We start from the raw sequence: 25,787 nt of genomic DNA, 5'->3' as shown, positions 1-25,787 counted from the left end.
TGAATAAAAGAATGCTTGCTGCGCTGTACACGCTGAGCAGCTGGCGCTGTCGTTTCTCGGACGTGCACATCGACATTGAGGACAATGGGGTGCCAACGTCAAGCTAGCTTCTCCAAAAGAGGGCCACATATTGTTTCTTTCCATGCAATCTTCGATGAAGGGAAAGCTGAACAGAAAACAACCGGCTGCCTCCCGTTCGAGGAAGCAGTTAGGTAATAAATGGCGGTTACCTTGCTTCACTTCTCAACCCTCTTCACCGTCTTCGGTAAGTGTAGTTATCTTCGCACATAAGGTGTAACAGGAATAATTTATTACATCTGCGTGATCGGCTTTCCAGCGGGATTGGGTACATGTTTTCTAAGAATGTGCATGGTTAAATAGGTGCGTTTCCCAAAATGAAATCATTAGGCATAGTGAAAACAACGCATATTTAAGTTCGGAGATGCGGCAAAACCACAAAATCAGCCAGCGCAACAACATTTATTTATGGCACCTTACAGTGTGATTTTATCACGTACATCGTTACTCGCCGTGCTCTTCAGTGCTGATTCTGACTATTGACTGTTCAAATGTAATCTCAAGAGTGCAATAAATATACAGATGTACATAATGCAGCCACTGGCCTGACCTTAACAGAATCCTAGAAAGACAGCGCTATACAGTGAAGGTCTTGAAAGACAGCTCTACATCTACTTCTCTACAATTATATATGATAGTCCTAATATAGCAGCATTAGCGTGGATAACAAATGTATACTGTTAGCGCACCCACTTGTAGTTATGAGAACACGCCTCAGTAATATTGTTTCCGTTATTAGACAAATTATTGAGCATGTTATTTTCTTCCATTGCCAGCTTTTTTTTCAGCGCTCCCTAACAGAAAGGCCAGCTCAAACATGGAACGCTATTGCCAGCGCTTGGTACCCAGATCTATAGTGAGTGCAACTTTATGGAAATTTTATATCTCAATGTATAATGCTTTACACAATAAACTTATTTTGCCTATGTGGTGCAAGTAGTGTAGCGTTGTCGCCAGAAAATATTGTTCCCATGCTGTGCACTGCAAATTTCTTCATAAGGAAAAAGTGCATGTTCTGAAATTGGTGTACTTTGGTAGTTCAACTGGTTCGAAGCGGCAAGGCTCATCCTCATAAGACACCTACATTACGCCTTGTGTTATAGTACGCAGATAACGCGTTCAAACGCCGTTTTTGTGTTAGAAAAATAGGCTCTAGGGAAGATTATTTGAGCTTAACAAACGCACAATATCGCACTTGGATATATGGCTGCTTCGCCCGAATCATCAAGTGGTTTCGGCTCCCACCAAAGGTCGGTGTTCGAGTGCTTGATGTGACTCTATGTTAATTAACTGTCTCTTGTGCTGTAACTAATTAACTATGTTGTACCGTAATTCACACCACAGGTCATGCTGACGCTTCTTCTTCGCCTCGTCTTGACGCTTTCTGATACAAAAATTTCTTGCCTAATTCGCCCTAATTAACATCAAAGATCGAAGCTTCGACTGTCAATGAATTTTGGTGCCATGTATTTTGAATCCATAACGGCGCACTTCACAATTTTCGAGCCTAGGGCGATCTAAAGCTTTCACCTTAATAAGCCTGTTTCGTGAACTTAGGAAGCGTGATAAACTGTGGGAGGTCCCTATGAATATAATCCATTGCTAGACAACCAAAGCCCCGTGGTGCCTGCTCATCGTTAATTGTAGCCTTCTCGCCACCAGGAAGACAAATGTAAGCGTGTTAGCTTGTTGAGTGAACGTTTTGTATATGAAGAAAGCAGCAAAACTGTGAATGACGAAACTAGCGCTTTATTGGGTGAACCTGTCCCCTCAAAAACAGGCTACACTCAACGAACAACGATAGCGGCGAACACGGTCGGCGATCGTCGAAACTGTGATTTGCCGGTCAAGCGCGTCGGCTTTTCTATATGAGTCACAGAAAGTTCCAGCAAAGAGAAAGTAATCGCTGACGCTCATGTGTGTTCCAGAAAATTCTACACGAGTTGCGTCGCACATGCAAACAGATTACACAAGCTTCCGTGACAACAGAGAGCAGATAGAAACATCGGTAACATGCGAGAAACTTTCGACACTTGCGGGTGCGTCCCGCGCTGAGCGATAACATTTGTTAGACGGTGAAAAGCGGTCGCCCGCTAAGATAAACAAGTAGATTTGTCAATGCCTTCCTCCCGAAAACCATCGTCCCGATGCTACAAACATAACAGGAGGGTGAAAAAGAAAAGTACACTTATTAAACAAAAGTAACAGCACAACAAAGAAACAAACTTCAAAGAAAAATGTCTAAACTTCAGCTATGCAAAGTCCCGAAGTTCGTTAGCGCTGATAGAACGGCTCAAGTCGCACAACATAGACTATTTCATGTCGTGAGCTACTCGGCTGTGACATCGAAATGTCGCCGGGCACAACCTCATATTCGAGCGCGCCAATGCGTTGGGTGATCTTGTGGGGTCCGATATAAAGGCGTAAAAGCTTCTCATTAAGTCCCCGTCGGCATACCAGGGTCCAAACTCAAGCATGGTTCCCAGGCTCCTATTCCACGTATCGTGGTCGAAGATTGTAGTGCCGGCTATCGGTCATCTGCTGATTCTTGCTGCGCAGGCGGCCGAGCTGTCGGGCTTCTACGGTGTGCTGCAGATAGCCGGCGACGTCAAGATTCTCTTCGCCAGTGATGTACGGCAACATGGCGTCGAGAGTCACTGGGTTCCTTCCGCAAACCAGCTTGAACGGCCATCATTTCAGTTGTTTCTCCAACGGCAGTGTTACAAGCGAAAGTTACGTACGGCAGGACCATATTCTACGTCTGGTGCTCGACGCCGACGTCCATCGCTAGCATTACGGCGACGGTCTTCTTCAGGCGCTCAGTAAGAACATTCGTCCCCGGGGGAGTAGGCAATTGTCCTCCTATGGCTTGTCTGGCGGTACTGCAAGGTGGCTTGGGTAAGCTCTACTGTTACGACCGTTCCTGTGTTGGTGATGAGGACTTCTGGGGCACCATGTCGCAGCAGAATGTACTCGACGAAAAATTGTGCCACTTCGGCTGCGCTACCTTTCGGCAGAGCTTTCATTTCAGCGAAGCGGGAGAGGTAGTCCGTCGCGACGAGGACCCAATTATTTCCGGATGTTGACGTTGGAAAGGGTCCCAACAATTTCATCCCGATCCGCTGAAATGGTCGGCAATTGAGGAGGCTCGATCAGCTGTAGTGATCCCGCTGGCTTTTTTGGTGGTGTCTTGCGTTGCTGACAGTCTCGGCATGTATTGGCGTATCGATTGACGTCGGTGGTGAGGCGCAGCCCGTGATATCTTTGCTATATACGCGTTAGCGTCCGGGAGAATCCGAAGTGCCCAATAGTAGAATCGTCATGCAAGACGTGCAGCACTTCTGGACACAGTGCGGAGGTATAAAGGAGGTAGTTAGCGCCGACTGGTAAAAAGTTCTTGTTTACGAGAACTTCGTTTTGAAGAGAAAACGAAGACAATCCTAGCCTAAGTGCCCTAGGAACAACGTCAGTGTTCCCTTCCAAATGCTCGACGATGCCTTTTAGTTCCGGCTCAGCTCTTTGCTGTTCAGCGAAGTATTCAGACAGGAGAAGCCCCCGGGCTTTTCCACGGCTGGATGAAGTCGTGGTGCAGAATTTATTCGGCTTGTTGCCTTGTATATCTACATTCTCCTGCCCAAACTCGGTAAGTGCTCTAGCGGTGTGATCGAGCGAACTCTTCAGTTATTATTCATTGCTTTGCTACTGGTGTTTATTAAATACTCGATGACATTCAAAAGAAATATTTCTATCACCGAAGATGAATGCAGAGCTGTTGCTGCTTACTCACGGGCAGACTTGGATTTATTTCGAAGTATGGTTCGGGAACTATGATGGTCGGAGTAGATGCGGTGGAATCTGAGATGAGTAACGCATTGCTGGTTTCTTCAATTTCCTCGATATATGCGGTCGTCGTTCCCTCGTCTGCGTGTTTGAAAACCTGGCTGAAGTTGGTCGGTATCACTTTCGCTTTTCCGCAAGACATCCAGCAATCCCTCTCGCGAAGAAAATTGCGCGAGCGAGCCGTAGACGGTTATTAGCCTCGATGACGGCTTATATGTCTGCGGGTGTTTAGGTGCCGACGAAAATAACAATGTTAGAGGGATGCGGGATGCTCACGTGATGTTCGATCACACTCAAGGTGTCGTGACTATGAGACCGCTCTGGCGGCATCGCTTGATCTTCCGACAGCGTTAGGGACTTTGACTTCAGGTCGATGACTGCGCCGTGAAGGTTCAGGAAGTCCATACCGAGAATGACGTCTCGTGAACACTTAGAGGATAATGAAGGTGGCAGGGTAAGTCTGGTAATGAACGGTAATTCTTGCCGTGCAGATTATAGTAGGCTTTATTAGGTGTCCTCTAGCTGTCCGGTATTCAGGGCCATACCATGGAGTCTTAACTTTCTTAAATTGGGTGGTAAGGCGCCCGCTCATCACGGAGTAGTTTTCTCTGTCCGCTAAGGCGGTGACTGAGTGGCCGTCGATATGCACGTTGAGGTCTGTGGTTCTTAGTCTTTCGTTACTAGGTCACGGCGTGGCATCACCGCTGCGTTGTGGTGACCTGAAGCTGGAACGTCTCGTCGTCTTTCGCCGGCGTATTCTTGACTTGCAGGCTTCGTCGTGATAGCGTCGTCTCGTTCGTATGTTGTTGAGCTGGATCTTGAAGTGCTTTCGTCATGGCCGGAGGATCTTTGGGATTTCGACGTACAGCAACCACACTTTCATCGGCTATTGCTTTTAGTTTTCCGGATATGGACTTGTGGACCGGCCCAAGGCTGGAACATTGTATGGTGGGTGCTGCGATGAGGTAGCGGCCTGGTGTCGGCAAACGGGAGGTCGTCGAGGACTCGTCTGAGTGGAGCCACTGAGTAGCGGCGAAGTAGTTGGCTATATCGCGATGGCGTTCACCTTGCCTGACGTCCAAAAGACGCGGTGCATTGACGGCGAACCTTCGTAGTCGAACCTCCGCGTATGGGCATCGGCGGTTAACCGTTGCGGTTTCTCTGCTGTGATAGCAGAGCAGGCGGTGGTAGAGGCAGTGCCAAATATCCATCTTCTTCGGGTAGCTGTGCTGGGTGATGAGCTGCCGTGCTGGCGGCGGCGGTGGCTGACGACGGAATCGCGGCGTTATGGGGCTTTAGCACTGTCGCTTAAGGGTACCTTGACAGCGGGCGACAGCCACACGATCATCGCTTCCAGTTGGGGCTGCAGTGATTGTGATTGCACCTCGGGAATTGTAAGGAATCGCTGAACTTCTTCTTTAACGATGTCAGAGATTGCGACCACTTGAGGCGGCGACCAAGGAAAGAGCTCCTGTAGTTCCTGGCGAACGATAGCTCTGATCGTTTCTCGCATGTCGTCGCTGCCGAGTAATTGAGCATCAGTGTAGTTTTGGCGGTTATAACGCCTTGTCCGCACACCGAGCTGCTTCTCAATGGTTGTGGCTTCGGAGACAAATTCAGAAACAGTCATGGGCGGGTTTCATTTCAATCCGGCAAGGAGCTCTTGCTTGATACCCCTCAACAAGAAGCGAACTTTTTTCTTTCCTGACATTTCTGACATTTCGCGATGGTCTCATTGAGCAGCTGTCCTCGGGTTTCTAGTAGAGCCTGGGCTCGCTCTTTGCGTACGACGCTTGTCAATGTCTGCAGGAGGCCGCTCCGGAACAGGTCCCACGTCGTTAAGGTGGCTTCTCATTTCTCGAACCACTTCTTGGTGGTGTCTTCCAATGAGAAAAAGACATGTCGTAGCTTGTCGTCACGGTTCCACCGGTTAAATGTAGCAACCATCTCATACGTCTCCAGCCAGCTTTCCGGGGCACGTCGGTGGTTCCCTGGGCTGCTGCAGCACGATCGGTGTTGGCGACACTGGGACTGTCATTGTACCTGGACTCGTGGCCTGGTCTTATCAGGCAAAGTCCGTTCTCCTGGGGCAGTCCTTGCAGCCTACGGCTAGCTTGCTGGTCCTTAGCAAAGTTGATGTCCTCTTCGTGGCTCGGGCTTGGCTCGCGGATTTGCGGGAGCGTTCGGTACATGAACGCACCAGCACTTCCACCAGATGTCACGTAATAGTGAGAAAGACCATGAATGAGGAAACTAGCGTTTTATTAGGTGAACCTGTGCCCTCAAAAACAGGCTACACTCAAAGAACAAGGATAGCGGCGAACACAGTCGGCGATCGTGGAAACACTGATCTGCCGGTCAAGCGCGTCGGCTTTGAGACAAGAGTCACCGAATGTTCCAGAGTAATCGTTGATGCCCGCGTGTATTCCAGAAAGTTCTAAACAGTTCGCCTCGCACATGCAATTAGATTACACAAACCTCGGTGACAACAGACAGTACAAAGAACCATCGGTGACATTCAAGAAACTTCCGATACATGCGGGCGTGTCCCGCGCTGAGCGATAACATTTGTTAGATGGTGAAAAGCGGTCACCCGAAAAGATAAAGAAGTACACGTGTCAACAGTCAAATCGTACACTGCAATCACACAACAACGGCGCGAGTTCACACTGAAAGAGTTTAATGCTATGGGCTAGAGAACTGCTTGCTCAAAAAATTTTACGCGATGAAAACGAAGGTGTCTAGGAAGACAATAAATTTACTCCATTAAAATCTGAATGGATTAGCTTTCAGGCGTTCAGACAAGCTATACTGGTATTACATTTCCACTGGTTCATGACTGTGCTAGATAACCACAACCGTTGCTTCATTGTATGTCTGTTTTCCAAACGACTGACGACAAAACGTGAAGCATCGTTTTCCAACGAAGTCTCTATTCAATATTCAATATCAGAGCAAGACACAAAACATTTCATGAGCTACTCTGCATACGGTTGTTGCGAAACAGCTGTCAGGCAACCCGACAGCCAACGTCTACACCGAGCACTATCGCGACCTTTCGCACTCAATGCTGCTAACGTTCTCGTTTCTATTGTGAATGTTTTTTATAGCGTCTATGTTCTCATTCAGAAGAATTCAAGGAAATATGTTGACAACCGAGATCCGTTTGTGCACGTCTGAATTTCAGCCACACAATGCCTACCTATCTTCAAAACACGCGGGTGGCAGTTGGACTTGTCTCTGTACCTATGCGCCGTCGTCAAGAAAGTAAATTCAGCCCTTAGTCCCCGTGAAATAGCGCTGCATGCGCTGCCACGCGCTGGGCTCGCCTCCAGTAGTAACCGGTCCAGTTCGCATAACCACTTAAACGACTTCCACGTGAGCTTTCGCTCTTGGCGTGGCTTCACAGTTCGCGCTATCTCTTTTGAAGATCTTTACTATTTGCACCTGTGTGATAAATATGGATGAGCCATGGCTCACAGTTTAGGCCGCGTTACGTTCACACAAACACGTCCATACTGAGGTCAACTATGCGACGGGCCACTGATGCTTCTTGTCTGTAAAAGCTAGCACGAAATGAATCTTTTGAGATGAAATTCCAATGAAAACCGCATCCCCGAATTGCCGTCTTCGTCGGCGTATATATATTTTGGTCACAGACAGCACTTCTTGTCTCTGATTTTTCTTTCCAATCATCCTTTGATATTTCTTAATTTCTGACAAGCTGGATGTTGCTTATTTAACGAAAGAAAATAAAGAGGAGTGACTGGCAGGAACGTACGCCCTTGGCATTTTTCGTTACATCGTGCTAAGCCCGACCACATTACATGTAAAAGCCTTAAAGTGAGGTGAAGGGGCAAGATCGATAACTGCACAAGCGGTGAAAACACTCCTGTGTGCTGCTAGCCTATTCTGCTTAACTGTTCGCATAAGCATGAAACGCCCTGCCAAGGTAATCTGCGGAGCCCTGTTGCAAAAACCTGGGTAGAGAATCGGTGTAACTAAGATATTTTACCTTTGATACGCTTTCCAACTTCCTTTGTATTTCTGGACGCAAGCATTAGCCAGGGTATGAATATAGATAAGTAAAGGAAATTTATGGGTACGTGCAAAGTATTGTATCAACAAATAGGTGAGTTTCGCCCGAAAGGGCGACGTATTGAGAGTAATCGCAGGTTCAGCACTGCGCTGCAGCTCGTCTGACGATATTCTAAGAATACGCAGCGTTGACATTTTCACGTGACAGCACTAGACAACGGCTGCAGCGTAGAACAGAGAGCACACACGCAGCTATTGCGTGTTGCACAAGGCTGGCGCAGGGCGCCTCGATACGAAGCCCTGCTTTCAGGGTGCGCAGATTGCTGCGGTGGTGCCATATTCGTTCACAACGCATTCATGCCGCTTTGGAATGCGTAAGGCATCAGTTACGATTCTGCCGCATCGTCCACATTCTCTAGGGAAACTTAAGTCAGAAATGTTCGTTTTAGCCGTTTAATCATAAGGAATATATAAACACAATTTTAGGCGTTTAAGTGGAAGGTTAACTCAAGAGTTCCTCCCGAAAGAAATGTTCACAAAGAAATGGTTTTTCTCGGCAGCCACTCCATCAATTTTGAATAGCTTTGTTGAAATTAAAAGTAAATGTCAAACTCTACAGAAATGCATGGCATACCTAAGCCATAAGCTGCGTGAAAAATTTGTGGAAATTCTAAATATCGTAAAAACGAATCATTTAAGGAAGAATCCAGTATTTCAAATAAAACACATAGCGGCGTTTGGAAACGCGCCTGCTCAGACAGCCGCCGCAGACGAAATAGATGTCCTTTGTGCTACTGAAATATGCTCCTAAACTTCTTACTACGACTGTTCTCAAAACCTTCGTAAGCATATCAATTGTATTGCGCAGACTGAACACTGATACATCACGTGTCTAAATTTTGGATGCTTTAACAGATGCAGCTAACGAATCCCTGATATTTTCTTTTGGAGCAGCGTAACAAATTTGGAACTTCATTATTCATTCTTTAAACTCAGTGGTTCTCCGTAATTTCACTTTTTAATTTTTGCCCTAAGGTAAAATTGGGCTTCCTACAGAGGGTGGAATTCAGCGTTGTTTCTGAAATGCACCAAGCTAGATTCATGTAAATACAACGGTATCTAATGTGGGCATTCCTACGTTTTACACACACTTGAACATGGAAATTATTAGGTGTGCCAACAGTGAATCTCGATACGAAATCATATACGATTCGAATAGTGCCAGAAGCAAATTAAATCGAATATCTTATACCTCTTGAATAGGTTTCGAATAATGAATAGCCGTTATCACAATTATTAAACCGATGTTTACACCCCAGTATTATAAAGTTAGCAGGTTCTCGTTATTACATAGTAGGTTATGAAGTGTTGCTTATTAAACGATCAAATTGAGCATTAGGAGCAAACAAGTAGTTCCTTCGCATGCTCATGATTTTTCGGGGAGTGCGAATGGTCGCTAGACAGGCTGTAAATTATGGCTATCTAAGTGACGCACCCTGCTCCATTACACAAATTCACATGTATTGTACCTATACTATGCCGCGGAGCTTTAAACTTACCGTGATTTTGCTCCAATTTTATGTTAATTTGGTCGCGGTTGACTTTTTGAAGTCTTCAAAAGTATACGTTCGCATTTATGAATAGACAATTACATTTGAAAACCGAATCGAATAGGACACTATCGATTTGTTATTCGAAAGTTTATAATATTCCCACACCCCTTGAAAGTATGGTCACCCCGAGGTAAAGCCTTCCCTGAACGGCTGCTGGCTCGAGGGCAGTATTGCATTCCTTAATTTCAGCGTAAAGCAGGCTAACGTTGGATCTGAAAGCAAGCATAACTTGTGCAATTACGAGATCATTTTAAGACTGTTGCGCAACGTAAATATCAAGCTACATATTCAAAAGTCATGGAAACTTTGTGGTGTAGAGAAGCAGATGTTACTATCTGAAGGACCTACTCACACCAAGAAACTCATGTTTAAACACATATAATTGATTTATGAAGCACTTAGCCAGATGGGGTTTCTATTATACTTGGTTTGTAACACCGCTAAAGAACTGAAAAGCTTAGATATATGGCGTTGTTGGGAGTAACTTTTTATGTGCTTATATTAAAATAAATGTGGACACAGGAGAGAGAGAAAGAACAGAATGCTTAGTTAGTAAGCAAAAGTTTACAAGTTTATACAGTCGATAAAACTGCTATCTTTACTCCGCATATCTAGCTGTCTGATAACTAGCTATCGCCGTGGATGCATCGCCTTTCGGATGAAACTGGGACTATTTATTTATGTCATAGGTGTTAACGCCGCAATCATGAATCACAAATTCAGTAACGATACTTGATGCTTTTGATGACTTTCATGCAGAGAAGCTCCTCAAACAAGATATCGCTTTTGCTTTCAGACATCAATTATCACCCCATGTGCATTTCCGTGCGTGCTGTCATACCGCGACATACTCCCAGTGGTCGTTCTCTACAGGGAAGTAGATGGAACGCCCTGTCAAGTAAGCGAAAAATTAATACGTTGTTTTGAGTGCATTCAGAGGCATCAGTAATGTGCATTAAAGCAGCATCACTTAAAAAAAATGGTGAAGTACAGAAAGTTATTCTCGCTGCAGACAGCACATTTCTAACCCTTCAACTAAAAAAAACTGAATGGGGAAGCCACTACTCCGATGAGAACCTAGAATGCTTAAATATATCAATAGCATAATAATGCTAGTTATCTCTTTATTCACTTCTTTGCGGCAGACACTTCGTTTTTTGCATGGTAGCCGCTGAGTTCGCAAGGTACATTCACTTTGAACAAATCATCAGGACTACGCCAATTTCAAGATATTCATTTTCAAAATGTCCGACCAAATACACTGGCATTCCAGTTTATTTTATGCTTCATTGCATGAAGCGTTGTTTTCTTGAAAAATAGGTGGTACAATAGTGTATTTTTATTGCGGATTTTACGGCGTATACCTAGAAAACGCTGTCGTCGTCGAAAATTGTTTTATATCAATATGCCTTGCATACTCAATAGCTACATTGCGGATATTAAAATATGAGGTGGTATGTAATTATATAAGAAGATAATTAGCGTAACTATGCTTTTATTCAGTTGTTTGCCGTTGTTTCGTCTTGCACTCTGTCCTTTGTAGATCACTGTTTTATCTTTCTCAAGGTTTACGTTTTAAATATTGCCAGAAAGGACACGGCTTGTAGTTGGAGCATAGACTTGTTTTATTAAAATGAAACTATAAATTGCCAGTCTACTGCACCTTTGTAAAGCCGCTCCATTTTGTTTTCTCTGTGGTCTCTTTCTGAAAATTTAGCGATATATCTTGCATTCTGCTATTTATGCGCCATTGCCACTGCAGCACATGTTAGCTTAGCCTTTGGGACGACGAGGTAGTTGAAGAGATATCTACAGCCACGCACAAGTCGTTTTGGATGGCACGTGCTCTAAGCAAATTTCTGACGTGGTTCAACGGTATTGGCCCAAGTTCAGGGGCCAATCAGTTAAGGGGGCCAACAAATGATCCAATTTGGCAGGAAAACGTTTAGAAACTCAGACAGACAGAAAGACAGACAGACAGACAGACAGACAGACAGACAGACAGACAGACAGACAGACAGACAGACAGACGGACAGACGGACAGACGGACGGACGGACGGACGGACGGACGGACGGACGGACGGACAAGCCTTGTTTCCTTGAATGCGAAAGAAGCGTATAGAATGGCCTTAGCAGATCGTGTTTGGCGGATGCGTCGCTGTTTACATGTATGCGCATCTAACAGCCTGCTAGCACCATGTAGTGTCAAATTTGGAAAATACACGCCAACTTCGGGCACTCAACTTCCGTTGGCATGTGAAAATCACGCGTAAAGTGCATGGCGTCTGTCAAAGATGGCTGCTCGTTATCGCATCGGGTTCCTTTTGCTGTTGTCAGCGTGGACAAATATTCACATTCTCTTTTACGTGACTGCACTTGTGCGCTACCGAGAACGTTCACGCCTTATCCAGTCCTTTTACCGGAAACGGCGCTACGAGCAGCCTGTCCAGCTGCTGACTCAACTCCGGCAGAATGGATGCTAATGGTAGGTAGGAACATGATTTTTTTTTGTCCTGCAAGCGTCGCAATGGTAGGAAATTGCTTGTGAGCCCGCAACCTTTAATAGCGGGCTAGGTACATGCACTGCCTTTCAAACACGAATGCCGCAGCGGTGCTGTAGTATATGCGACGCAAGTTGTTCGTTCGCGAGCAATAGCATTAAAAGTAGTGGTGCCGCGAATTTTTCGTTTTCTTTGTAGCTTAGTCATACCTTCAGAAGTTAGGTGATACAGCCTACGTGCGCGTGTTCATCCAATGTAGCGTACTTATTTCTAGGTTGCGAAGCTGCGCTAGCAGGAAGTGAAATATTTCGTTGATGCCATGGTCTTCAAACATTTTGCTCGTGACAGTACCTTATAAGAACGAATTCTAGGTTGACGATGTGCTAGGCCCGCCGTTGTCGTTATTTATCAGGACACCCAGGCGATTTAAATCTTGCTGGTTCTGACTCTACGACTTATCTTTCTCTCGTACAGTTTTCTTATACAGTGGTATGCTGATGTTTGAACTGAAATATATTTTTTACAGGTTTTTCACCAGCGAAGAAATGCACCTTCTGGTCGAAATCACGATCTTCTGATTGGCGGAATCGCATAGTGCTTACGAAATTCACTGATGAAGATTGGAGAGAGAATTTTAGAATGACCAGGGCCTCATTCTACGAGCTAGTGACTCTTATGGCGCCTTACATGTCACCCAAACCAGGCGGTGTTAGGCCACCTGTGCCTATAGACAAGAGAGTTGCAATAGCCCTATACAAGTTGGCCAGCTGTTCCGAGTACCGGGTTGTAGGCAATCAATTCGGGGTGCCCAAAAGCACTGTGAAAAATTGCGTCTACATGTTTTGTGGCAACTTGGTGAAGTACCACATGAAGACATTCATACGGTTGCCGTCTACACAGGAAGCTGCAGCCATTGCTGCGAGATTTGAAGCAAAGTGCTACATTCATCAGATTTTTGGGGCTATAGACGGGACACACATCCCAATTGCAGCCCCTAAGAAGGTGTATCGTGATTTCGTAAACAGGAAGATGTGGACTTCTTATACAACATGCTGGCTGTGGTGGATGATCGGGCTCTGTAAGTGCATTATTTTGGGGCACTTTTTTAATTCGAGCTTAGTAATTGGTACATTCTCTGATTACTATTATTTCCTTTAACTGAGAACAGCTGAATACAAGTGTGCAGACATTCCATGCAGCAGAAGTTTGGTTCCAGAGACATTGTCTGTGAACGCATGAAATGGGATATATACGTATGTTCAAGTGAGTTTATTAGCATTTGGCAGATTTCGCTGCAACACGTGCAACGTGCCTGGGTCTGCACATGACTCACCAGTCCTAAAAGTGTCCTGCTTGTACCGCAGAAGTGAACACGTATTGCCACGTGGGGAGGAGACATTTCGGGGCCTGCCATTACCATTTATGTTGCTTGGTGATCCCGCTTCTTCACGCTTGCCATGAATTTTGAAAGGATACACTGGAGCGCTCACTGCTGAACAAGAGTCGTTCAATGAGTACCACAGTTCAAGCCGTAACATTGTGGAGCATGCCATTGGAAGACTTAAGGGAATGTGGCGGGTAACTTTGAAGAGAGCGGATATCAACTACAAGTTCATGCCTACCGTTACTGCAGCAGTATACATACTGCGCAACTTCTTTGAAGAGAGGCACGAAATCTTTGCGGATCAGTGGATTTCTTGTGCGAGAGACATTGAACACAACATCTACGTGCAGCCAGCAAGAACACCAGCTGACACAAACGTAGTGAGCACTGTCAGAGACTTCCTGAAGGACCACCTCTCACAAGAGTTCCCTTTGCGTTCAGCATCGTGGTGACAGTGAGGGGAGAGGGGGGGGGGCAGTGTTACTCACATATTTTTTTTCTAACCAGTAAAACCTGGCCAAAGCTTACTTTTCTCTTAATAAACCACAGGCTTAACAAAACTGTGTGACCGCAGATATTACCTAGCACACACTGTCCCTGACGTGTACTGCAACAGAAATTGTGAGGCACGCACTCGAAACTTCGAGCATTGTATTCACGAGTCCATAAGAATCAAATTAGGATTGCAAAATAAAAATTTTTATTGAACATTAGGAGCAAAACTCATTGCTACCCAATTCTATGAACAATAAACTGCCAGGCAGCTGAGTGCTCTTGAAAGAATATTTCTGACATATATCGTCACTGGCAACATGTGCACTCATTTGCTAGCGGCAAACGTAAACCTGAAAACAAAGGTGATGTGCAGATACTTGAACACAACTTGAGGTACCACATTTATAAAGGGAATGTCATGTAAAATACTAAAAGGTGTCCATGTTTTCCCAGCGTAACAGAAGGCAAGGTCACAATCCTTGCACGCAACTTTGTAGAAAGTTGAAAGACAAAACCTGCTCATTTTTTTGGGGGGGGAGGGGGTGCAGGGCAAAGCTGAAGCCTGGGTACGACTCGTGCGGGGTTATAGATTAGCAAGCAACACAAAACATTCTGCACTTCTTTTGTAAAGCATTTAGGGGAAACAGGCATTTGAGCTGTTGCAGGACACCTGTTAGACTATAAAATGAGATGGAGAGATCCCCATGTCCCCTGCTTCAAGCTACATAACGTTAAAAGTCGTAAGGCACATTAACAGCGAGTAGAAAAATCAAATATCATGACATTTTCTGCCGCAACACTCACTAAATACAAAATGAACGAAAAGCTGTCTATGCTTTTTAAATATAAAGGTTTTCTGGTCACAGTAATGTGCATCATGTAAATGACAAGAAACCACTTTGAAAGCTCTATGGACATTTTTTTTTCTTAATGTGCTCAGGTTGACGCGTGAGCCCTAAGGACACCACTAAAGTTTACTTGCCCAGGCGCTACATGGAAAGCTCCTTGAGCGGGGAGCAAATTTAATGCCATTCTGTATACATGTAATTTTTAAATGCGCATCTTTAATCTCAATCTACCTCGTTTGTCGCATTGCATACGATACGCCTTCCTAGCGAATTACTGCGTTTACATGAAGTGCGATAAGCTAGACAAATAATACGATACGTTACTGTTGCATTCATGTAAACAAGGCTACTGACAGACAGACAGACAGACAGACAGACAGACAGACAGACAGACAGACAGACAGACAGACAGACAGACAGACAGACAGACAGACAGACAGACAGACAGCCAGACAGACAGACAGACAGACAGACAGACAGACAGACAGACAGACAGACAGACAGACAGACAGACAGACAGACAGACATACGGACGGACGGACGGACGGACGGACGGACAGACAGACAGACAGACAGACAGACAGACAGACAGACAGACAGACAGACAGACAGACAGACAGACAGACCTAGGGCGTGAAGTGGCCTGATCGCATCAATAAAGTGTTGCGATTCCTCGTAACATCTCAGCTGTCATACAATGGCGTCCTAGACGAATTAAATTGAATAGTGGCGCGTGTAAGTCACGTAAAAGCGAATCCGCTGAACGCGTTCGATTACTCCTAAAAGTTGATTTTGGTGTCAAAACGATTATCCGGCCGGTATTGACATTCTGCGTAAGACTCAGGGTACGGTATGACCGCCGAAAAATGACTCACATAACAGTCATTGCTCTAGTTCTTAAAAACAGCACCAGGCTTGGTACCAAGGTTGCCGGTTTTTCCACGTCTATCAGGCAATCACAGCAATAAGACACTGTGGCTCGGTAGAGAGCTTCATATTCTCGTTCTTTAGCCCAACAAAGCTTGAACGTAGGAAGAAAATTCTTTATATAGGTATCCGTCAATTATTCTTATTGCTATCTTAAGCGAGAAGAAAATGCAAGCACCTCTTTTTCCTTTTTTTTATCATTAGGTGGTCTTCTGTACGAGCTCCCGGTTAAGATGACTAGTAGTTGTTGAATTGAAAATGCCTGACTTCTCGCTACCTACTGGAAAAATTGCGTACGCCCTCTCTCGGTCCTGGTCCCGCAGATGACTTTTTTTTTATTGCGATAACAATTATATGGACACTCCAGGCGCATTTCTATCGTCGCCCTGATGTTCCGTATAAAATTCAAGCGCGAAAGCACTGCCTCCGTCTACGGGTATGTTGTATGCGCGAGCGAAGGTGAGCCGACAATCGCGGCTCAATATCGCGCGCACAAGGGAGGAAAGTGGGGAGGAAGCGTGCTGCCCTCCGTCGCGTGCATGGTACCGGGTGGAGGAGAGAGTTGACGGTGTTGTGCTTGGGCTACAACTGCGTACGGCGCGACCGCGCTGTCTCTATCTTGAAAGGGATCTGCTTTCGGGCGACAGTTAGGTGAGCCGATGGCTCGTAGCTTTGTGTGCGCTGTATTCTCGACGCTCAGTTTGCGTTGAAGCGATAAACAGCACGAAGGTCACTTCGCTCGCTGTGGTTACCGCGCTTCCTCACGCCAGCGTTTTGAGAGCGAGCGTCCACGCTCATCGAGTGTGATGTAATCATGTTTGCCTATGCGTGCTGAGATCACGCTTGCTAATTTAGTTAGTATGTGAATGTTTATAAGTGTATTGGCCTCGAGCTCCACCACTGGAAAAGCTGGCGCCCCCGTCGGCGTGACGTGCTATTAGGGATCACGTGGACATAGCGGCCGCGTCGGCTGCTTCGGGAGCGCTCAAGCGAGCTGGAAACGAGAGTTTAAATTCCCTCGTACGCTGCAGTTTTCATTTAGTGGCGAGATTTTCCCGCTTCGAGTGTCTCCTTTACAACGCTTGAAAGCACTACAATAGGTAGTGGCTGCCTTCGAAGGCGCGCAACATGGTAGGCTACTGCTCGGTGCCGCAGTGTCGGACGTATGCAACGGAGCCCGGTGCCAGCCTTATTCTCACGCAGCCGCAGGATAAGAAGCTGCGTGAAGCCTGGCTCGCGAAACATAAAACCGGCAAACAGTCATCGGCTACTACTCGAGTATGCAGCAAGCACAGACGCGAGGAAAATTTCTGCTACGGCGCCGGGTCTGTGATGTTCGGGACACGCGCACTGAGACACTCGACCGAGTCCGCTGCGCGACTAATGTCATGACGGTTTGGTCTATACACTTGTCGATGCCATAGATACTGGCAAGTTCACCGGAATAGAGAAGGGAGCGGTAAGAAGCACACTAAAGAACAGAAGTATAGCATATGGTCATGTTTGTGTTATGAATTAATGCACTGGATAACAAAAACGAAGCAGCGGGAAATCGCACGATGAGAACACCGATAAAGATACCCTGCGGCGCAACTCGAAAAATATTATTGAAACGTCCAAGAATTTTGATGAAAAAAAAAAAAAAACATTGAATCGTTGCGGCGGCACATCACAGTCCCCGTAGGCGTCGAAGTCTCTACAATGAAATTATTTTTGAACAGCTCTGATAGCGCCCACGCAACAATGGTTGCTTGTATACTGTCAAATGCTCATACTGCGGCCTAAAGCTGATGGCACGGTGCGAGAACGCGCACGCGGCGAAAGCGAAACAGTGCGCGGACAAGCACGCAGACGCGCAGTCGGTCGCTGCGAATTGCGAATCTGTGCGATCGCTGCATTGAGGCTTCATTCTATTACGCGCCATTTAGTTATACAAACAGTGTAAGAACATATTTCATATAGTTTGCTCTCAGCGTTTACCTACCTTGCACGCATATTAAGAAGCCGGTTCAGGAGACTCCATCGCGGCGACCGCGCGCAGTGGCGTTCACTGTGCGTATTCGGTAAAGACATAGCGTCTGTAAACGATTCTGTGCTTTCAGTTTACCCAAGATTATTATTTAGGCAGTAAAAAACTTCTCTCGTTTCGAAAGTACTTACAGAAATGTCCGGGAGAGCTCATGCGTGGTGTTTTCAGTGAGCGCTGGCAGCAAAACCTATGAGGGGCGCGCCGCATGATCCCTCGTACTACGCCAGCGAGGCGCTTCCGATAGATGGCGACTCCGTAACTCCTCGCCGCCTATACGGCCGATAAAGCTGCTATCCATACTTCCTATGTCTGTCTAATCATTTCCTAACGCAACTTATGCTTCGTTTTTTGGGAGGGACTACGTCTTTTCCAAATGTCCGCCACTTAGCGGGTTACCGTGTCACTTTGTGAGTGCCAGAGAGATTACATGGTCGAACGGTAAGTTGAAACGTCTACAAAAAGTGTGTGTCGTATTATTGAGAGAGGATAGTGCTGTCTGGCTACGACGCAGTTCCTTGAAAGCTGATGCTGTGAATGTGCGCATATAATAAATAATTACTTACGAACTATTTCATCTTATACAATACTGAACTAATTATTTATACTAACTTTCGCAGGTTGGAGAAACTTTCTTGTCGCAAGCCCAGGTATGTAGAAGGATATAGATGACACATTTATTTCTATCCAAAGTTCCACGATCGCATAGCCTATAATTATCTAAATCAACTTCATCAAAAGCTAAAAACCCCCCTTAATAATATGCTCTCAAATTATATATCTATCTTCTTTACTAAATAAAGTTAAGACCAATAAGTAATGAACAGGGGCGTAGCAATAGGGGCGGGGGGGGCGGGGCTTATGGGGCTTCAGCACACCCCCTCGAAATTTTAACGTGCTCTCAAGCACCGCCGACCAAAACAACCACCGGCGCCGGAAATCGTTCTGGAATTTCTCTAGAATGACTTTTTCACGCTCTAAAAGTCAAACACGGGCGGGGTTTCGCGGCGACGCCCATGCACCGTGAGTCACATAACGCAAGGAGCTCCATCCTAGCACAATGTTTCAAGGGCGTTTTGATGGTGAACGGGCTCGTCACGGCATCTCGCGGAGGCTCCGTAATCTACGTAGGAAACGGATTTCATTTCCGAAATTTTATGGGTATGAAGTTATTGTAAACATTAGATATGATAGGTGCATTGACATTTCAGAAGTCGTGCTTTAGATTTTCCATTACGGAAATTTGTGGGTTTAAGGTTGTTATAAACATTTGACGCCAAAGGTGCATTGACTTTTCTAAACTCGTACATCAGCCCTTACAACGAAACATACCAAATCAAAGCACTAGCAGAGAAGTTGACAAAGCAACCAGCGAAGTCCGATGAGACGAAACGCTGTAGTGGTTCACTGGTGCCGTCATGTCACAGAAAAGAATATCAACATGTTTTTCATATACGCTAAAGCACCATGTCAAGACACTAAATCCAGTAACGGTAACTACGATCATATGTATTTGTCTGCTTTGACTTTCATTTGCGAAGACCACACTGAACCTCTTCAATTTTCTTGTTCCCGTTACCTGCGGGCTGCCAGAACCAACTAGAGAGCATGCGTTTTTCTCGTGCTGTCCCGACCACCACGCGGCGCACTTCGGTGCGCGGTCCTTTTTGTATGGCCCAGTGGATTTTTGCCTGGCATTGTTTTGGGCACTTTCAGGCTAGCAGACGAGTAATAGAAACAATGGTCGCTCATCGCCATCAGTGTGGGGACTCGACGGACTGCAACGCGGTCGCCTCAGCGTAACCTCTCCGGAAAGCCCTGTCTCGCTGGTGTAGTATACGGGGCAGTATGCGTATCGTTCTCTGTGGGCCAAGGGTCTCATGTTTTCTTCGATCTTCCTTCTGTAGCCACATTGGGTGCCCAAAGTAGGCATTCCATTGTGGCCAACACGCTTTCATTTGTGTGTGTATGTGTTTTTTTTTTCAATTCGGTGCTCCGGCCCTACAAAAGAAAAAAAAAAGACATTGTTGCGGCGCCATGAATTGCCGCTTGAGAACGTTCGATTTCTTTACTTCTTTTGCGGAAAGTAAAGGGCCACGGAAAGTTTTAGTTGCCGGATACTCATATTATATTATCGAAATAATATTATCATATTATTTCGATAGCAATTATGTGGACACTCCAGGCACATTCCTGCCGTCGCCGTCACCCTCATGTTCCGTAGAAAGTCCAAGGGCGATAACATCGTGACCAGGTGCCGCATGCTGCATAGGCGAGTGAGAACGTAGGGGGGGGGGGGGGTGTTGGCATGGGTAAGCCGACGATGATGGCTCATACTTGTGTGCGCAAGGGACAAAAGCGGGGAGGAAGCGCTCTGCCTTCCGCCGCTCGTGATGCATCTGGGGGAGTGGAGGGAGGCGGGGGTTGAGGGGGGGCAGGCCTTAAGATTCCTTGATCTGTGAATCTGTGATTGCCTAACATACTTATTTGCCTTGTTTGATGCATTATATACAGTGACTTTTTCATAGATATGTAGATCTATTGGGGACTTATACGTATATTTAAATATATTGTAGCGAGTTTTTGTGTATACGTGCGGTGAACTATGTTTCCAGTGACACTTCTTTGCCCTTCATCAAGCTGTAGCTTCGCGTTTGTATATTCCATTGTATCCTATATTTCTAATGTTCGAGGCCGAGTCAAATAATGATTCGGTTCATTGTCAGCGAGGCATGCGCGTAGCACACAGGCATCTCTCATTTACGAAAGTGACACCCAAATGTGAGCATCAATGTTCTTTAATGCTCTCATACACTGGGTTGAACATGGTTGCGTGACCTAATGAACGCTCCAAAAGTTGAACAGCGTGGTGCCGTGAGGTTTTTGACAGCTAAAGGTGTTTCCCAAAAAGAAATTAGTCGCCGTATCGCCGCCGTGTACGTTGAACACTGCATTTTGTTGGCCACTGTGAATCGTTGGAGCAAAGGGTTCAAAGATGGACTTGAAAGTTGCAAAGATGATCCAAGGCTGGGGGGCCAAAGCGACTGTGCAGTCACCCCCAACGCAGTTACAAAGGTTGATGAGCTGATTAGAGAAGAACGGAGGATAAGCGTCGACAAACTACCAGAGCCTGTGGACATCAGTCACAGTTCGGTTCACACATTAATTTATGTACATCTCGGTTATCAGTCCTTGTGTGCGCAATGGATGCCCAAGATTTTGAACCACGGCCAGAAGATGGAGAGGTTCGGCGCTGCCTTGACTCATATGATCCGGTATCACAATGAGGGTGACGACTTCCTGTCCGCAACTGTTACCGGGGACGAATCATGGTGCCACTATTACGAGCCTGAAACACGACATTATTGCTTACAGTAGAAACATTCCTCAAAGAAAGGAAAGGCCGTCATTTCCGCCAGAAAATGGTGTTTACGTTTTTTTTTCGATTGTCAGGGCCATTACTGATCGAGTTTGCCAAACCTGGTGAGGCTATCAATCATTTCTGATATTGTACGTGAAATGCCGGATCGGCTGCGTGTAGCAATCAAGAACAAAGGACGTGGAAAATTGATGAATGGCGTCATCTGTTTAGGACAATGCCCGTCCCCACGTCGCTGATGTGGTAAATACAAAACTGGCAAACTTCAAGTGGGAAACGCTGCAACATCCGCTATACAGCCCAGAGCTGTCACCTTGCGACTTCCACAATTTGGAGGAATTGAGAAACAGCTCAAAGAACGAGGTTCGTGTCGGACAATGACGTGAAGGGGTCAGTTATAGAGTTTTCGAAGCAGCAAGCAAAGGAGCTTTATGAGGCGGGAATCACGCGATTCGTTAGTCAGTGGGACAAATGTTACAATGCTCATGGAGACTACTCTTAAATGAAGTGCCCCGTTTGTAATATATTCGCGTTGGCTCACTCTCGTTTGACTCACCCTCGTATATTTAGCAGGAATCCTGCTTTTTCTATGTGCTTTCTATTGCGACTATAATTTCGGTGCAATTACTCACAGTGCACGAACGATGACAGCTCCTACTGCGCAATATATTGGAACGAGGAAGAGCGCCATTAATATTTTTCCCTGGCCGTTGCGTATGTGCAAAAATTTAAACAACATTCTTGAATGACGAAGTTTCGCTCAGAAGTATTACGGGGCTGGATTCCTAATCCATAAGGACATAGTAGACAACATTGACGAATTCTGCAGTATTAATGAGAGGGTTGCTGTAATCGTAATCAAACTTAATAAGAGGTATAGATTAAAGGCAGTACAAGCCTACGCTCCAGGATCCGGTCATGATGATGACAAAGTAGATAAGTTTTATGAAGATGTTGAATTAGCGATGAGAAAAGTGCGAACTCAGCATACTGTAGTAATGGGAAACTTCAATGCAAAAGTGGAGAAAAAGCAGGCCGGTGAACAAGCAATTGTCAACTACGGCGTCGATTCTAGAAACGCTAGAGGTGAGATGTTGGTAGAATTCGCACAAAGGAATAAGCATCGAATAATGAACACCTGTTTCAGGAAGCGTAGCAACAGAAAGGGTACCTGGAAAAGTCCTAATGGTGAAACAAGAAATGAAATTGATTTCATACTTTCTGCTGATCCCAGCATAGTGCAGGATGTAGAAATGATAAGTAAGGAAACGTACAGTGATCATAGGTTAGTGAGGGCTAGGATTCACCTCAATTTGAAGAGAGAAAGAGTAAAATTGGGGAAGACTAAACAGGTCAACCTAGAGGCAGTAAGCGTAAAAGCAGACGAATTCAGGCTGGTACTTGCAAACAAAATGCGGTCTTAGAACAGAGAGATGTAGCTGACACAGAGGTAATGAATGAAACCGTAACTAGGTTGACTTCACAGACAGCAATTGAAGTGGGTAGCAAGGCAGCAAGGCAACCAGTAGACAAGCTCTGCCAAGTAACAAAGGACATGATAAAGAAATGGCAAAGAATGAAAGCGGCCAACTCGAGAGGAACTGTCAAAACTGATCATCAACGCAAAAGTGAGTGATATTCAAAACTATAACGTGAGAAAGACTGAAGAAGCCGGAAAAAATGGACGCAGCCTGAAATCAGTGAGAAAGAAACTTGGCATAGGACAAACCAAGATATATGCACTGAAAGATGAGCACGGTAATATCATCAGCCATCTCAAAGATCTAGTAAAAGAAGCGGCAAAATTCTATACTGACCTGAAGAATACCAAGAGGGAGTCAGGATACTTCCATTAGAAACAGTAATGGACAGGATACAGAAACTCGTCCTATAGCTGGAGATCAGGTCAGAAGGGCCTTGCAAGACATGAAACGAGGAAGAGTGGCAGTAGAAGATGAAATAACAGTCGATTTAATGAAGAATGGAGGAGACTTACTGCTTGGAAAACTGGCGGCTCTTTATACGAAGTGTCTATCGGCTGCAAGGATCCCAGAGAACTGGAAGAATTCAAACATTATACTAATCGACAAAAAGGGAGACGTTAAAGAATTCAAAAATTATAGGCCATTAGCCTACTCCCAGGTATTATATAAAATATTTACCAAAGATATCTCCAATAGAATAAGGGCAACTCGGGACTTTAGTCAACCGAGGGAACAGGCTGGCTTCAGGAAAGGATACCCTGCAATGAATCACATCCATGTCATTAATCAGGTTACCGAGAAATCATCAGAGCACAATAAGCCTCTCTATATGGCTTTCATAGATTACGAAAAGGCATTTGATTCAGTAGAAATACCAGTAGTCGTAGAGGCATTACGTAATCAAGGAGGACAGAACGCTTACGTAAGCACTTTCGAAATTATCTACAGAGGTTCTACAGCTACCTTAATTCTGCACAAGAGAAGCAGGAAGATATCTATAAAGAAAGGGATTTGACAGGGAGACACAATCTCTCCACTGCTATTCCCTGCGTGCTTGGAAGAAGTATTCAAGTTGTTAAACTGGGAAGGCTTAGGAGTAAGGATCGAAGGCGAATATCTCAGCAAACTTCGGTTTGCCGATGACATTGTTCTATCCAGCAACAGTGCAGACGAGTTACAACAAATGATTGAGGACCTTAACAGAGAGAGTGTAAGAGGGGAGTTGAAGATTAATGCGCAGAAGACAAAGATAATGAAGAATTGCCGGGCAAAGGATCAAGAGGTCAGGATGCCGACCAGCCTCTAGAGTCTGCGAAGGAGTACGTTTACCTAGGCCGATTAATCACACGGAACCCTGATCATGAGAAGGAAATTCATAAAACAATCATAATGGGTTGGATCGCATACGGCAGGCATTGTCAGCTTCTGTCTGGAAGCTTGCCATTATGACTGAAAGGGAAGGTGTACAATCAGTGCATTTTGCTAGTGCTAACACATGGGACAGAGACTTGGAGACTGACAAAGAAGCTTGAGAACAAGTTAAGGACCGCGCAACGAGCGATGGAACGAATATTGCTAGGCATAACGATAAGAGGAAGAAAGAGAGCGGTTTGGATCAGAGAGCAAACGGGTATAGACGATATTTTAATTGGCAACAGAATAAAAAAATGGAGCTGGGCAGGTCATGTAATGCGGCACATAGATAACCGCTGGACCATTAGGGTTACAGAATGGATACCACGAGAAGGCAAACGAAGTCTAGGACGGCAGAGAACTAGTTGGACCGATGAAACTAGGAAATTTGCGTGTGCTGGTTGCAATCGGTAGGCGCAAGACAGGGGTGATTGGAGATCGCAGGGAGAGGCCTTCGTCTTGCAGTAGACATAAAACAGGCTAATGATGATGATGGTTTGTCGTCTACTTCATTTCCCGGCGTTTCCATTTTTCATATCAGCGACATGCCATGCTTTGCTGGTTTCGAACTTACACAGTTCTCAAGTTCGTGTGATATTTTTCTTTACTTAACAAATAGACAAAAAACATGGAAGCATTCATATCAGTTATTTCGGGCACAATTTTTAGGACATACGAGTATATTCTTTTACGAAAAAAATACATATTTTTCCTGTCTTCACAGTGCGTAGCGTTCGAAAATTCGTTTGCAGCTATTATTCATGTATTTCATCTTTCGACAAATTCTATTAGGAGGAGGCCGAGCTGCAGCGTGAGCTCCCCCGAACGAGCTTTCTGGCTACGCCTCTAGTAATGAAGGTTGCCCAGGCTAGCGCGCATCTTTGAGTCAATATCATGCTTTCCGAACGCTTTAATTTGTCAGCCATATCAGTGATGCTCTACATTTCTTCTTTTTCTCTAAGTGCGAGCAGTATAATATATCTTGCTGTTATTTTTTCTAACTTCTTCCCATTCCTACAGATTTCAACTTGCAAGGAAGGCACCTGCCAGCAGCCGAATCCGCAAGCGCCCTTGAAACGTGGAAAAAGGGGTGTCGCTTCTCGTAACGCTGTCAGAAGGGCGAGAAAGAAAGGATTCGGCAGTTTTGGAAGAAGATTGTCTAAGAAAAGAAAAAAGCACTAAACGCCATACGGAAAATTCTTTCTCTGATAGCTTTTATCAAGGCTGTCTTTTGCAGAAGACTGGTGGCCGTAGAGAAAGGAGTGAAAATATATTCTTTTTGTGCCATGTTAGTAAAAGATGGCGCTGCTACAGTATTTCTGAAGAATATTGGTAGCTACCAAGACCTTAGATATGTTTTGAGGCCACCGAGGTTTTGTTAATATTGTCACGTGGTGGTGACGTTAAGAGCACAGTAGCAATACTGTGAAAGGCAAAACTAGATTTTATTGGGCGAACCTGGGCCCACAAAACAGGCTACACTTATAGCACAACGAAAGCGGCGAACACAGTCGGCGATCGTCAAAAAGTCTGATCAGCGGGTCAAGCGCGTCGGCTTTTATAGATCAGTCGTCGAATGTTCCAGATTAACCGATGGGACCCGCGTGTCTTCCACAGAGTTCTACACTATTCGCGTCGCACATACATGCAATCAGATTACACGAGTTGCGGTGAAAGACAGTCTACGGAACCATCGATAACATTCCAGAAACTTCTTTTACATGCAGGCGCGTCCTGCGCTGCGCGATAACATTTGTTAG

At 45.4% G+C, this 25,787-nt stretch overlaps 1 protein-coding gene across 2 annotated transcripts; it reads left to right on the top strand.

The window, feature by feature from the left end:
• Window positions 1–128: 128 nt before the first annotated feature.
• LOC129383148 (uncharacterized) lies at window positions 129–25,343 on the top strand. 2 transcript variants are annotated; one of them, XM_072286783.1, is made up of 5 exons: window positions 129–265; window positions 855–934; window positions 10,329–10,467; window positions 18,372–18,401; window positions 25,048–25,343. In XM_072286783.1, exons 1-5 carry the CDS (start codon window positions 220–222, stop codon window positions 25,131–25,133), a joined length of 381 nt encoding a protein of 126 aa, XP_072142884.1. In that variant the 5' UTR covers window positions 129–219; the 3' UTR covers window positions 25,134–25,343. The 2 variants fall into 2 exon arrangements, 1 of the variants encoding a protein (XP_072142884.1); XR_011893103.1 differs by having other exon boundaries at window positions 130–265; window positions 10,366–10,467.
• Window positions 25,344–25,787: the final 444 nt, after the last annotated feature.

The sequence above is a fragment of the Dermacentor andersoni genome, chromosome 3, assembly GCF_023375885.2.
Source record: "Dermacentor andersoni chromosome 3, qqDerAnde1_hic_scaffold, whole genome shotgun sequence".
Taxonomy (NCBI): domain Eukaryota; kingdom Metazoa; phylum Arthropoda; class Arachnida; order Ixodida; family Ixodidae; genus Dermacentor; species Dermacentor andersoni.
Note: the sequence above shows the minus strand (reverse complement) of the source record. Positions and strands in the feature narration are given on the sequence as shown.

What these genes read in the sequence shown, in the direction of transcription:
- LOC129383148 (XM_072286783.1), top strand. Translation starts at nt 220, where the DNA reads ATGGCGGTTACCTTGCTTCACTTCTCAACCCTCTTCACCGTCTTCG. An exon ending in AACCCTCTTCACCGTCTTCG is followed by an intron (nt 266 to 854) that starts GTAAGTGTAGTT and finishes TTCCATTGCCAG; the next exon opens with CTTTTTTTTCAGCGCTCCCT. An exon ending in GCTTGGTACCCAGATCTATA is followed by an intron (nt 935 to 10,328) that starts GTGAGTGCAACT and finishes ACTTTCATGCAG; the next exon opens with AGAAGCTCCTCAAACAAGAT.